The sequence below is a fragment of the Chiroxiphia lanceolata genome, chromosome 1 (genome assembly GCF_009829145.1).
Source record: "Chiroxiphia lanceolata isolate bChiLan1 chromosome 1, bChiLan1.pri, whole genome shotgun sequence".
NCBI lineage: Eukaryota > Metazoa > Chordata > Aves > Passeriformes > Pipridae > Chiroxiphia > Chiroxiphia lanceolata.
Genome location: NC_045637.1, coordinates 139,146,602 through 139,160,287, shown reverse-complemented (window position 1 = coordinate 139,160,287; position 13,686 = coordinate 139,146,602). Strand labels below are relative to the sequence as shown.

At 40.1% G+C, this 13,686-nt stretch overlaps 1 protein-coding gene across 12 annotated transcripts in view; it reads left to right on the top strand.

The window, feature by feature from the left end:
- ABI1 (abl interactor 1) overlaps positions 1 to 13,686 on the top strand; it is a 78,158-nt gene that overhangs the window by 15,362 nt on the left and 49,110 nt on the right. For all 12 annotated transcript variants that reach the window (XM_032711213.1, XM_032711204.1, XM_032711145.1 and 9 more), the window contains exon 2: positions 8,113 to 8,280. In XM_032711213.1, coding sequence (XP_032567104.1) covers positions 8,113 to 8,280 — 168 coding nt within the window. The remainder of the gene's footprint in view (positions 1 to 8,112; positions 8,281 to 13,686) is intronic.

The following is a 13,686-nucleotide window of genomic DNA, read 5'->3' as shown; positions in this document are numbered from 1 at the left end:
GGAGAAGACTTTTAAGATCATCAAGTCCAACCGTTACCCCAACAGTGCCAAGTCCACCACTAAATCATGTCCCTAAGTGCCACATCCAACACGTCTTTTAAATACCTACAGGGATGGTGACTCCACTACTTTGGAGCTCTGGTTGGTATCTCTGATGTCAGAGCCTGCTTTTTGTCAGCTCTGAAGAAATTAGTGTTTGATGTCATAAGACATACTGTCATTACTTTACAGTAAGAAGGTTTCTGTCCTGAGGCTTGTATTGTCTAAATCGTGTAAAACACAGCAAATAAGACTTGGACCAAATTTCTTACGCTCGCTGCATCTACGGTCTTGTGTGTACGAGATTGTGTGAAAATGGCACATGGACGTGTCTGGTTCTGTCATTTGAGTTCAGTGTGGCATGCCAATATGATTGTGTGCACAGACTAAAACAACAGGCAGTAACAATGTATTGTGCCAATGTATATGTTTATTGTGACATCTCCTTTATTTGATTTGGCAAAAGAACTGAAAATTGTGTTTTCAACAATATATATGTAAATTTCTTAGTTTTTTTTAATAAAGGGAGTGGTTTAGTCCAAAGCCAACATGAACACTGTTTACTGCATTGGGCAGAAAATTCTCCTAACAGAGCAGCTGGCGTGTACCTTCCCAGGCTCCATCTGTCAGAGTCTGCATTGCTTTGGAAATCACATTCCTAGTGGATAGCTTTGTTTCTTCCTATACTGTTTGCAGCCTGGATTAAAATGGAATTCCTAAGTTGATTTTTTTTTTTTTTTAAAGCTAGTTATTGTTTAAAGCACATATATTTATGTGCGTGTATATATATATATGTATGTATGTGTATATATATATATATATAGGATATATACATGTCGCTTAAACTATCCTTGGGAATAAACTTCTCTCCTTAATGAAGAAGCTTTTCTCCCTCTACCTTCCCCAAAAGAGATAATGATTAAAAAATTGAGACTCTTCTGTTTATGGTTACTCAACAGAATGAAAAGCAACTTTCACATAAAAGAAAATCTGCAAGGACAGTGAGGTTGACTAAATTGGTCTCAGCCCATAGAAATGCTAATTTGCTATCAGGGCTATTTAGGACTGGTCAGGGGAATATTATTGATGGAAATGAAGGATTTGCTTCTAGCTGATTGTCTGGCATGTACAGGATTTGGGGGAAGGGCCTGTCTGAAACAGAGTTTGCGAATTACAGGCAGTGCTGGTTGCACTGCCCTATGTTTTTGTTGAACTACAATAATTCAGTATGTGTCTTGACCTTTGAGATAAAGAAGCTGACTAGTCAATGATTTTTGTCAAGATAGTGTTTCTGAAAAGAAACAGGCTGAAATCTTGCTTGTGGGCTGCGGTGTAGTAATGGTGATCACCTCATCTTCTGGTGCCTTGAGTGAATGCCAGCTTTATTGTGCACGGTCTGTACCTCGAGAGAAGAGATTTCAAGTTCTCCCAGTTCCTCTGTGTTTTGTATAGCTGAGTTACAGCATCTTATCTTGGGGAAACTCAACAGACGTGGTATTATTTCATACCAATGGGTTTTTTTTGTTGTGGATGCTGGAAGGAAATTTACTTGGGTTGAGTTGTAAATGCTAACCTGGCTGTGTTTATTGAGGATTTCTACCTTAGTAGATGGGAAGAATTACTGTTTACTGAATGAACTTGAAAGAATTTAATCATCCTCATTTTAATTTTGGGGTTACCGTAGTGAGAGGGATCTTGTGGTTAAGAACTGCTCTGAATGGTTAGGTGTCCTTCTATGCCTCCTCTGTCTTTAAATTCCTTCATTCTCCTGCAACAATGTTATTTAAGTGGTTGAGAGGTTTGATATTTCTATTTGACACTACCTATCACTATGTGTAGAGAGGTGTGTTGAATAGTCTGTTCTATTTCTTGTTTTCACTGTCAGTGAGGGATTGACTGCCAGGCCCCTGGAGAGAAAGCCTTGGACAGGAGGTGGTCATGTTCAGTGACTGCAATATGTTGCTATTAACAGCTTACAAGCTATTGGGTAATTAAAGTCTTGAGCTTTAACTCACAAATTCAGGAATGGTAGAAAAGTACAACAAAATGACAAGTTATGGCAAAAATCAGTTCAGTAAAATGCTGGAGCATTTTGCTACTGCAAATATTGTAACACTGATCTTTGTGATGCAGAATTTTAGTTGAGATTTACCAGTGATCTGGAACATGTGGGTTTTTGGCTTTAGTTCCCTTTCATATGGAGGCTTGGTTGGTCCTGTCGTTTTATCAGGCTGTGCTTGGACTAAGTCCTTTCCTGTTCTTTGTCCCCAGGTAAATGCTTGCTTTTTAAATTTCCCACAGTTGTGTTTATTGATAATAATAATGATGATATGAATGGCAGAGCGGGTGGTTCCAGTAACATGAATAGGGATAGTGGCCGATCTGCTGATGTTGAAGAAAGACAGTAGATGAAGTGTCTGGTGGCCCTCTGAAGTCTTATCTGTTGTGCTGTGGGAGGATGTCTCTTGTCCTAGTATGCTGGGCAAAGGTTGAATTTAAACTTCTGAGCTAATTCTCCTGATGGCTTATTTCACTTTCCAACAGGGGAATTGAGGTGCTGATCAGCGAGGAACAGTCTATAACTTGTAGGCAGGTAAATTCCAGGCCAAATATAGCTCTGTGGATGTTGGGAAGTACTCAGTGCATCATCCCCTTGAAGTAAATGTTAGTCTAGTGCATTGCAGAGAGAATTTCTTCAACAGGATGACCACAGTAAACCTGTTCCAGGAGACAATTGACACATCTGACTGATGCTCTCTTTTTACCTGCATGGCATATGTAGTGTAAGCAACCTCTATTTGTAAATTTTGAAGCCTTAATTTCCCTTGCCACTTTGCAATGATACATCCCTTAAGGCTCTATCTATGATGAGAGAAATCCTGAATGCTCTGTGCTGAGCACCTGCTAGTAATAACCACAGATCTAGTTGGATGACTTCCAGGTAGATAGTTTGCTCCTTAAAGTTCTTCAGAATATAGAAACTTGTGGCACTTGCTGCTGTGACTTGCCAGTGTGATTCTCTTCTTTCATTTATGACTGATACTCTGATGTAATAACTACTGGTAACAGGCAAAAAGTCTACCATGGTGCAGTGTGTTTACAAAGCAGTCTAACAAGCTGTATGAACTACAGATATGGGGGAACCTGTATCCGTGGGCTACCCACTTATTTCCGTACATAGCTCCTTGGTTATTTACAGTGATCTCTGGCTTTACAGTTCATGATATTCAACTTAAATTAACTTTGCCTACTGAGGTAAAAATCTAATCTAGTGTGTATGGCCTTTGAAACATGTTAACGCAGCTTGAATGTGGAATACTTGGTCTAAACTGAACATACATTGTGAATAGTATAGAAATGCCCAAGCCTTTTGCTGTTAGGAGTCAGAACTAACAAATAAACCCTTAAGACTAGCTAGGAATTATTAAAAGCTTTATCAGATCAGTGAAGCAGTGTCTTCAAACTCATAGATGCATCTGGAAGTTCCACATAATGTTACAAGCTCTTTCTTAAGGGAAGTTAGCTCCCGTTTTCTGAGCGGGGAAAACACTTTTCAGAAATCCGTTCCTTCTACCTTGGAGTGTCCCCAGCTAGTTCTCAGGGAGGTTAAAATGCTCGTCTAGGAGTCTCCAAGCCACTGCCTGAATGTACGTCTTCACCTATAGAAGTTCTATAGAAGTATTTCCAATTGACTTGAAAATGAGGTGCTGTAGATTGTAGCTAATGTAAGCCCATAAGCTAAAAGTTTTGGCTGCATGGCTTGATTTGGATATCTGAGCTAAAATGGCAAGACTCTAGTGAAGGAAGCAGAACTTTGAAACCTCAGCTGTAGTATTTGTCTTACCAGGAAGTATACATTCTATAAATGGTAGAAGAGAATACTGATGAAAGTATTGATGACTCTTGCATAGTTGCATTCTGTGAATGCTGATACATGACAGAGATTGCTAAATCTGCAACTGATTGTAGTAATCCTGATTTTCTCTTTAATCAGTTAATGATAGGTGGAATTCTTTTTTTAAAAAGAGAACCAAGATGTAAAACTGAACCATTATCTTGTGTTTACTTGTGAAGCAAACACAGATGCACTGCACTGTTGGATTTGTTAAATGTGCATGAGCAAAGGCTATAAAACTGAGCGTAAAGCTGTCCCTGTAGCTTGATTGCTGCACATCTGAAGAGGTATACTTAACAGCTCTGTTTAGCTTAGGGATTTTTAGGCTGCTTTAGGGCAGTTCTCTGTTAGTAGTTCAACCTGGATGAATTTTTCTGTGCTTGAATTTGTACATATTCCAACAGCTGAAGAAGAAAAATGTAGAACAACACATGCCACATATTAAAGAGACATTATTTTTATTTGTTTCTGCTGTGGCAGCCGGCCTTGGTGTGATCTGATGAGCTACTTTTTCACCTTTATCAAATGGACTCAGTTCTTCTGGTGGGGAATTTGTCTTAAAGGGAGTTTCAAGCACAGTGAATTGAACTAAAAGTTCAAAAAGGGAAAACAGAGGTTGGACAACAGGAATGAGGGTATGGGCTGGTGCATTTGCAGTAGAAAGTTTGACTTCTGAAGATGATTTGCAGTGTGAGCTGATGAAGTTTTTGGAGGAAGCCTGTACATGTGCTGTATGAACTGGAAGGTGGTGGGAATTAGCTGAGAGAGAAAGCTGGGAGGAGAGATGGCTTGAACACTGCACAGACAGTGTTGTGGGAATGTGCCTGTGTGGGTGGTAATTTGGAGAGGGGAAGAAAATGCGACTTGTAAAGATCAACTGCAGAGTGATGGACAGGTTCCTTGATCATTTGACCTTGACATGTCACTGAACTGAAGACTCAGTAAAAGAGCTTCTTCACTCCTTTTACTGTGGCAGTTGCTTGGGTGCAGAACTTTTTAAGGAAGCTTTATAATTGAAGTTTGAATTTGACAAAAATACATGATATGCAGTGTGGAGTGCCATGCAAATTTAACTGTCTCTTTATGTATCTGCTTGAATTATAGGAGAGGTTTTCTCTTTTTTTCTCAGTATTAAACCTAGTTACGTGAAAGCAATTTCAAACAACAATTTTACCATAGTAACATGACTTTTAGGGGTCAACTGAGGATACAGGTGGGAGCTTTCAGGAGGGAAACTTGAAAAGCTGTGATCTGTATTTAAAGAACATAAGAACATCCACTTTGCTAGTATAGGTCATTTAAACTTCCATTTATATCAAGGACAACGGGAGAAAAAACAGTATATTTGAAACTTCTAGTACGAGATCTTAAAGTAATTCTGAACCATTAGGAAAATAAGTCAGTTGACAGTCTTTGTATCACATTCTCTTAAAATATGAATAGCTAACTGGTGCTTATGTATGACAGCTAAAGTATCTAAGGGAATGTAAACATCTGCATTTTCTTCTATACTGCTCTTAGTTTTTACTTTAAAAGGGAGGTGAAAGTAACAATTTAAGAACACTGGAACTCCCATCTTCTTTCTGTTGCTATCACATAGTTCTTGACTTTTCCCTCTACCCTCCCCCCTTTGCTCTCCGTGAAGCTTTTAGCTTCTATCTTGTGGATGCCAGCAGTTCTAATTAAAAAATGTAAAAGACTATATGTCAAGTTAGTTCTAATCTAAACAGTTAATCTGCAAACTGAAGTCGCCTGAATTATCTGCAAGGTTTGAAAGTGTTTCTAAACTAGTTCTTTATGGGATGTGAAATACATTCCACATCACAACTATGTTAATTTAATCCTGCTGCCAAACTAGTACTTTGAGCAAATAACTAAACCATTTGGTGCTTAGACAAATGAGGACAAGGCACTTGATCAACCAGTCATTAAAGACTAAAAGAAACTTGTTGAAGTCTTGTCATTTGACAACACTCATTAATTGGGTGCTGTGACTTTGTCACCTGTTAGTGTTTAGTCTAAGAGTATTTAGTTGAAACTTTGTAATAAGAAAACTGCTTACTTGAGCTACACTTGAGTTTATGTTACACTCTTTAAGTTACACTTGTGTTGACTGCTGCTTTATTGGCTGTGTCTTGTTCAGTAAACGTTTTATTTCAGGTACCACTGAGGCTGCTACCTGCATTTTCACCATTGTCCATAGTGACGGAACTTCAAGTATAAATTATCAGTTGTTTTCTTTAGTCTGTAGTTCAGTAGGACAGCATTTTTGAGAAGTCACTGATAGTGGTGATTTGAAGTTTAAAATACCTCTTTGGAAAGGTGCTTTTGGAAATTTGTTTCTTGAACCTGTAGTAGTAGTTGTCTTGCAGATTCTTCACCAGCAAAATTTTTTTTCTAGAAAAGAAAAATGACTTTTACTAATGTTTTCTGGCAGCTAGAAATACCAATACTCTTTTTTTAGGTGAAAGGTATCTGCTTGCATTTGGAAATACTAAAAAAAAATAGAGGTTTATGTGCTATGTCTTTAGTACATGCAATAGCTGTTCTGCCTTTTGACAACAGATTGCATTGAACTGTTCTTGCTGCTTCACATTGTAGGAAGGCATCTGTGTATGAATCCATTTGAAGGGTGGCATTAACCAAGTGTTCTAATAAGTGTCAGAACATTGCTAGGAATGTTAGTCATGAATATGAACAAAATTCCATGATTGGGGAGGAATTCACCCATGTTTTAAAAACTCTGTAATTAAAAGATAGCCTAGCACAGCATATGTGGCAGTATTTAGGTCACAATGCAACTTTTATAATGTATATGAACAGCCTTCTGGTTTTCTTCTTAAAAATGAGAGGCAGGATTTAAAAATGAATGAGTGCCTGGAAAGTGGAAAACATAGGACTCTCTTGAATGCTAATGGAATGTCTTTGTTTCCTTACTTTGTGCTTAACATTGTAACTCTTGCATACAATGTGTGTTGAGTGTTATTCAGAGAAATCAACAATAAAAATAGAAGTCTAGTTGGAAGGGGCTATTATTATGAAACTTTTCTTTTGCTTGCTAAGATCAACTGTCTATTCAACAAATAAATAAAATTGGGATGAAACTATGCTAACATTGAGTCATTACATACTGCAAACTCTTCTTTGTGGAGTGTACCTCTCCTACAAATGGAAGAAAAGAGAATTCTGGATAGCTGCAGTTTGCAGGTTAGGTAACAGATAAAGAGCTCCACTGCCAGCTCCTCAAGTGTGATACAGGGAGCACTTCAGAGTGTGTTCTGTGTGTATGTGTGTTTTCCTCATGGAGGTGGTGGTGGTATCTCCCATCCTGCCAGAGAGAAGGGGCTTGCTTGGGCCATGCAATTCAAGTTATGTAAGCAGTTGCTGATCTTGGAAAGTAAACTGTCCTCTGACTAGAGAGCAATGCCTCAGGACAAATTGAGGACTTTACCTTAACAAGGTGTGATTTCAGAGGGAGTGTGATCCTTTCCATATATTTTTGCCCTTTAGGAAGAAGCTTATGCTCCTTTCTGATATCTCAAAATATGTGTCTTTGCAGTCAATGATGAATCTTCTCAGCTGTCGAGGAAAGTTTATTAAGGTTTTGTGTGAGGAGGGATAATTTCACAAATATTCCAGCATGCAGGAGGCCTCTGCCCATGCTATCCCGATGCTCTACGTGCCTTCTCTTGGATTGTAGGAGTAGTAGCCAGCATAGCTGGTGGGTTGACTTTGTCGATGGCATGTGTAGTAGGGGCACCCAACTGTGGGAAAATATTTTTCGGTCTCAATTGACCTGGGCTGCATGACTTCATAAGAGAAGGCAAAAGGTGCATTTTAGTGCATTTTCATTGGGAATTGGAGACTTTTTGAGAAATGGAGGATTGGACAGGCTGTAGAAACTCAACTCCAACAAATCACGATAGTGTTGTTTTTCCTACTGAATGAATTGTTTCTTGGTATGTAATTTTATTATGGTTAAATATTTTTCAAATTCGTTATCTTATCCATATGACTGAGAATTTTTAAAATGTACATGCAGATTAAATACTTTGACTGCACGGTCAGATCTTCTTGATTACAGATTCTTCTAAATATAGGTTGTATTTTTTGTTCCTGTCCTTTGCCCCCACCCTTTTCCTGGCCTGAACCAGATGTCTTGTTCTTTTGCTTTACAGGCTCCAGATAAAAGGAAAGCATTAGAAGAGACCAAAGCCTACACAACTCAGTCTCTAGCCAGTGTTGCTTATCAGATCAATGCACTGGCCAACAATGTATTACAACTGCTGGACATCCAAGCATCCCAGCTACGGAGGATGGAGTCTTCCATCAACCATATCTCCCAGGTAATCTTTCTTTTTTTTTAAATATAAGACTGACAGTGTTGGAGGAGGCATTATTGTGTCTCTTGTATTATTGAGCTGGATAGTTTATGTTGATTTCTTTGAATTCTCTGAGTATTAAGATAGAAAATGGTAAGGCTTTTTTCTTCCAATATTTATGAAAGCCACTTTGTGATGAAGGTCATGTCCAAAATAAAATAGCTCCTGTATCAAGAAATTCTAGAGTCATATTTGGTTTAAAGCAGGAATTAATTTTTAAGATTCCAAGATCTGAAGCCGCAGTTGAGGGAGGGTTAGAGGGAAGGATTCTATTTCTGAAGTAAATCCAGTTAGAAGAGCCATGTGAGTGGTGGTATTTTATTTAACATTGCAACATATGTGGTAAGTTCATTTGTTTTCATACCCTTGCAGGATGTAATTTCATGTGCTCTGTTGAGGGGCAGAAGGATTCACATGCTGCCCATTACCTGCTCAAGCTAAACCCCTTCCGGCAAGCATGAGTGAGCAGATCTAACTTGTACTGTGACTGCAGTATTGCTGGAGTTGTTGCAGTGAGAACATGGAAATAGATGACAGGGAAGAACAGGCCTATCCCTGTCAGTGCCAGCCTGTATCCCCTTGGCTGAAGCTTCTCCCTGGCTGTCTGCTTCTGGGGGGGAAAGAGTTGCTGTGCTGCCTGCCTTGTACCTGATCATTTGCTGATTGCATGCTAACTCAGCCAAAAAATGTCTGTTGTGTTTAATCTAGAAGTGACTTGTTGCATAACCAGGTGTGTGTCTTACTAGTGCCAGTGAAGGCAGGGACAGGAGTCAATTATTTCACCCTTACAGTGCTGTCTTCTTCCTTCCCAAAGCCTAGCCATGATGATGAGAATGATGACAGTGCTGTTCTGAAATGGACTTGAGTGAGTTGTTAAAAACCCAGTGTCATTCTGTCATATACTCTTCTTGAAATTCAGTCAGATCATTGTTGGGCTTTGGTAGTCCTATGTCTATCTGAGATGTTTCATAAACAAGTGTCAGAGCATTCAACCTAGCATGTTCTTCAGTGCAACCAGTGAACTAAAAACCTTAGTTGGTCAACCAGTATCCTGTTAGTGGTACATCTTAGACCAAATACTTGAAAGAAAATGCTGCTCATGGTCCCTGCTGTCTGCCTCCCCAAAGGCCCTGCTAACCTCTCCTTATTGTTCTTTTGGAGTTGTGGTTTCTAAACCTCTTTCTGTGAAATGGGAGCACAGTGGTTCACTGAAACATGTCAGCAGGGAGAAGATTCCAGTGCACATGAAAGGACCCTCCTATTAATAAACCTGTTGAAAAGGCTTGTCAAGTTAATATATGCTGAGAACTAGAAAGTTAAAAGCTGTGTGAAGTATTTTAAAAAAGTACCTGCCACTGAAACAGGAAAGTAAGAGGAAATGCAATTGCTGTAGATAAGTTTCTTGTTCTGTTAAATATTCAGAGTTCTTGAGGCTGGGATTATGATTAACTCTGAAGAAATGACTGGATACAGGACTGAATGTACAGATTTTCCCAAGCACTGGATGCCCCTTTATACTAAGCACATCTTTTTTTACGTGTTTCAGAGCTGCAGTGTGTGTAAAGCAATTATTGTTAAATTCTCATTGGCCCACTAATATGACTGACCATGGAAAAAGCCAAAATGTTTGATACTAGCACAAAAGGTGTTAACCCTCCGTACTATTTGCTGCTTGAATTGAAGGCGCTATGCTGGAAGCTGTTGAGTCACCTGATACATGAACTGTTTGCTAAAGACTGTGAACAATTAGTGCTTTGTAGAGCTTTTGAGGAGTGTTTAGCAAGGTCACTTGCTTGTAGTTTCTGTCTTGGTTGGCCTTTCCTGAAACTAATCCTTGCTTATAAATGAACCTCTGCAGACTAATTTTGTAGAATTAAACTGGATACAGATAATGCACACATACCAGCTCAGCTATTTGCTTTGAAATGTTTCCGCTCAAATGCTTCAACTGCATTTCTTAAATCTGCTGTGCACTTGCTGTGATAGACTGTTTTTAAATGTTTCAAGATCTCCAGAGTGTCTTTCCCTGTGCCTGTATCAATTGTGAATATTTTCATGTCACTAAAGCATGGGGATGAACAAATTCTCAAAATGGCATTCTTTTCCAAGAAAGAAGTATTGCCTAGAAACACAAATCTGAATCAATTACTCAATTCTGGAGTTTGCAAAAAAGAGCATCTATCTGTGAAATAAAGTACAATTTGATAGTTCTTCTTTCTAACGAAGAAAATCCTGTGGCTCTTCCGACCTACAGGTAGTTTCTGTTCTCATAATGTTTTTCAGTTCCCTATGCATGTTTTCCGGAATGACTCTTGGCTCAATGACTGGGTAGTTAATCCTGATTAGTAGCCACTCAGTATTTTTTCTAGGTGTGTATCTTCCCTGGAAAAAGCACTCATGAGTGAGGTGATAGATTAGTGTGTTATATTCTTACTGGAGCCTAATTTTGCAGGTGGAAAGTGGGCCTGGTTCTATAGCAAATAAATTACTCAGCTTTGGTTTCGTGTTGAGCACAAACACAGAGAGGCTTCTCATGAGTAATCACATGTGGTGAGGGAGTGCTGTTCTGAGCGCACGGAGGCAGTGAACAGCTCCAGGAATGGCTTTCACATAGCAACCAGAGCAACAGCAAAAGCCTGCCCAGCTGTATCTGTATTTTCTGCCTAGTTGTCTTTCAGCAGGTTCTGGAGTGACCTGCCATGTAACGATTTACTACACCCAGTGTATAAAGCTATGCACATACAGCTCAGCTAACCTATGAAGGTTTAAATCCTGCATGTTGACTTTGAACATTGCCAAGCTGACTTGACCTTTCGAAGCTGCTTTAATACAGCAGAGCAGAGACTTAACTGTTCTGAAGAAAGTTCGCAAACCCTTCTAGTGTAAGGGATCCTACTCATCCTGATAGGCGACATTTAGGGGAAAAAGATAGTAAGTGTACACTTTGGACCAATATGAGAATCAAGACTTCAGTAAAGGTATTAAGTTCAGCAAATGTGACACCAACCTACAAGAAGGGTTGGAAGGAGAATCCAGGGAACTACAAACCTGTCAACCTGACTTTGGTGCCAGGGAAGGTCATGGAACAGATATTCTTGAGTGCCATCATGCGGCACGTGCAACCAGGGGATCAGACCCAGCCAACTCGGGTTTGTGAAAGGCAGGTCCTTCTTGACCAACCTGATCTCCTTCTGTGACAAGGGGACTTGCTTACTTACATGGAGGAAAGGCTGTGGATGTGTCTGCCTGGACTTTAGTAAAGCCTTTGACACAGTTTCCCCACAGCATTCTCCTGGAGAAACTGGCTGCTCATGGCTTGGCCAGGGGTGCTCTTTGCTGGGTAGAAAACTGTCTGGATGGCCAAGCCCAGAGAGTGTTGGTGAATGGAGTTACATCCAGCTGGCAGCTGGTCACCGGTGGTGTTCCCTGGGGCTCACTTGGGGCCAGTTCTGTTTAATATCTTTATCAATATGGACAAGAGGATCAAGGGCACCCTCAGTCAGTTTGCAGACACACCAGGTGGAACGTGAATGTTGATGTGCTGGAGGGTAGGAAAGCTCTGGAGGGATCAAGACAGGCTGGATTGATGGGCTGAGGCCAATGGTATGAGGTTCAACCAGGTGAAGTGCTGACTCTTGCAGTTGGGTCACAACAACCCCATGCAGCACTACAGACTTGGAGAAGTGTCTGGAAAGCTGCTTGGCAAAAAAGGACCTGGGGGTACTGGTAGAGAGTGACTGAACATTATCCATCAGTGTTCTCAGGGGGCCAAGAAGGCCAGTGGCCTCCTGGTTTATCAGGAATAGTGTGGCCAGCAGGACTAGGGAAGTCATCATCTCCCCTGTACCTGGCACTGTTTCTTGGTTGTACTCCCCTCTTCCGCACCTCCTCTTGGAAATGAGAGCTGACTTAAACACGTACTTTAAGATAAATTTTTTTGCTGCTTCATTTCCACAAAGTTCAAGAGAATGAAGATGGGACAGCCAAATTCATCAGAGGATAGAGGTTGACAGGGACATCCTTGTTTACTTTGTCAAAACTGAAAAATGTAACAGATCAGCGCTCACATTTCTGTCAGAGCAGCAGCAGTACTGGGTGTAGCAACTATTCCTTTTTTTTTTGTCTACATAAACAGTTTTTAAATAGCTCAGTATTTAAATCCAAGCATGAAGAAAGCAATAGACTCCTTTTTAAGAAATGATAATTTTCACCAGGGAAACACTGCCTCCCTCAAACATTCAGTGTTAAGATTTTCTTCTGCAACTGAAGCTCTCCTCTAATGCAAAATAGGGCCTATTGAAAAACAATATGTTCTGAAAGCTTAACTCTCAGCCAAAAAAATGGAGAGACACATGCACATCTTTTGTTACCATTAAAAGTTAGAAGCTTTTAGAATAAAAAAACCCCCCAAACGCTGAATTAGTTCAGAAGAATCTTGCCTGTTACAATCCATGTCTAATTAATTGCACGTGTAATTCAAGTGTTGCATGCAAGCAGAAAGCCAAATGTTTCTGTTGTGTGGTTGTCTAGCTAAAGTCAGGGCAACAGTGCAGGTATGCAGACGTCTTCTCGTAGGCCTTCTGAAACTTACAGCTGCAGCCTGTGTAGAGCCACACATAAACACCACCCCCAAATACTGAGGCCTTTTCCATTGGGTGAGCAACCAGTCAGGACTGGTAATGGATGAGGTTTCAGAGAAGCTCTGCTGAAGGTGTTCTGGGGTTTGAAGGAGTGAGCTCCTAGGTGGTAGCAAATTGGTGTCTGATGGCAGGGAAGGGGAGTGCAAGAGCTGTTAAGCTCTCAGCAGGTCTCTGATGCTTGAAGAGGCATAAGGCAATGCATGTGCAGTGGGGATTCTTGATGTTTGAGTCTGTGGGAAAGAACTTTCAGAGTGTGCATGTACTTTGGATTAATGTGATACTGCATTTACCGATTGTGGTGTATGATCACAACACAGTTTAACTTCATGTTTGAAAACTAAGAAGTAGAAAGAGGATAGAAAATGTAACAAATCGTGCTAACGAATGTGGGTGGTCATGCCTAGGAACAAGCAATTATGTGAAGTACTTTAGTACACTTACAGATGGGAACAAAAGACCTTTCCAGATCCTCTTAGTGGTGACTGTACTTCCAAAGTACAGCTGTCCAGGTACTTTTACCCTGAAGTTACCTCTTTAAAAAGAAAATGTTTAAAACCCTCACCTTTCTCTCTCACCTGAAGAACATATGGGCTGGATGAAAAAAATTGTTAACTGGAAAGCAAATTAACCAGAACTAGCAAATGGTTGATTGCTGCTAACAAGCAGGGTCAGTACTGGAGCCCACACTGTTCAGAACATTCTTTGGAGACCATTCAGAACATAAAACATG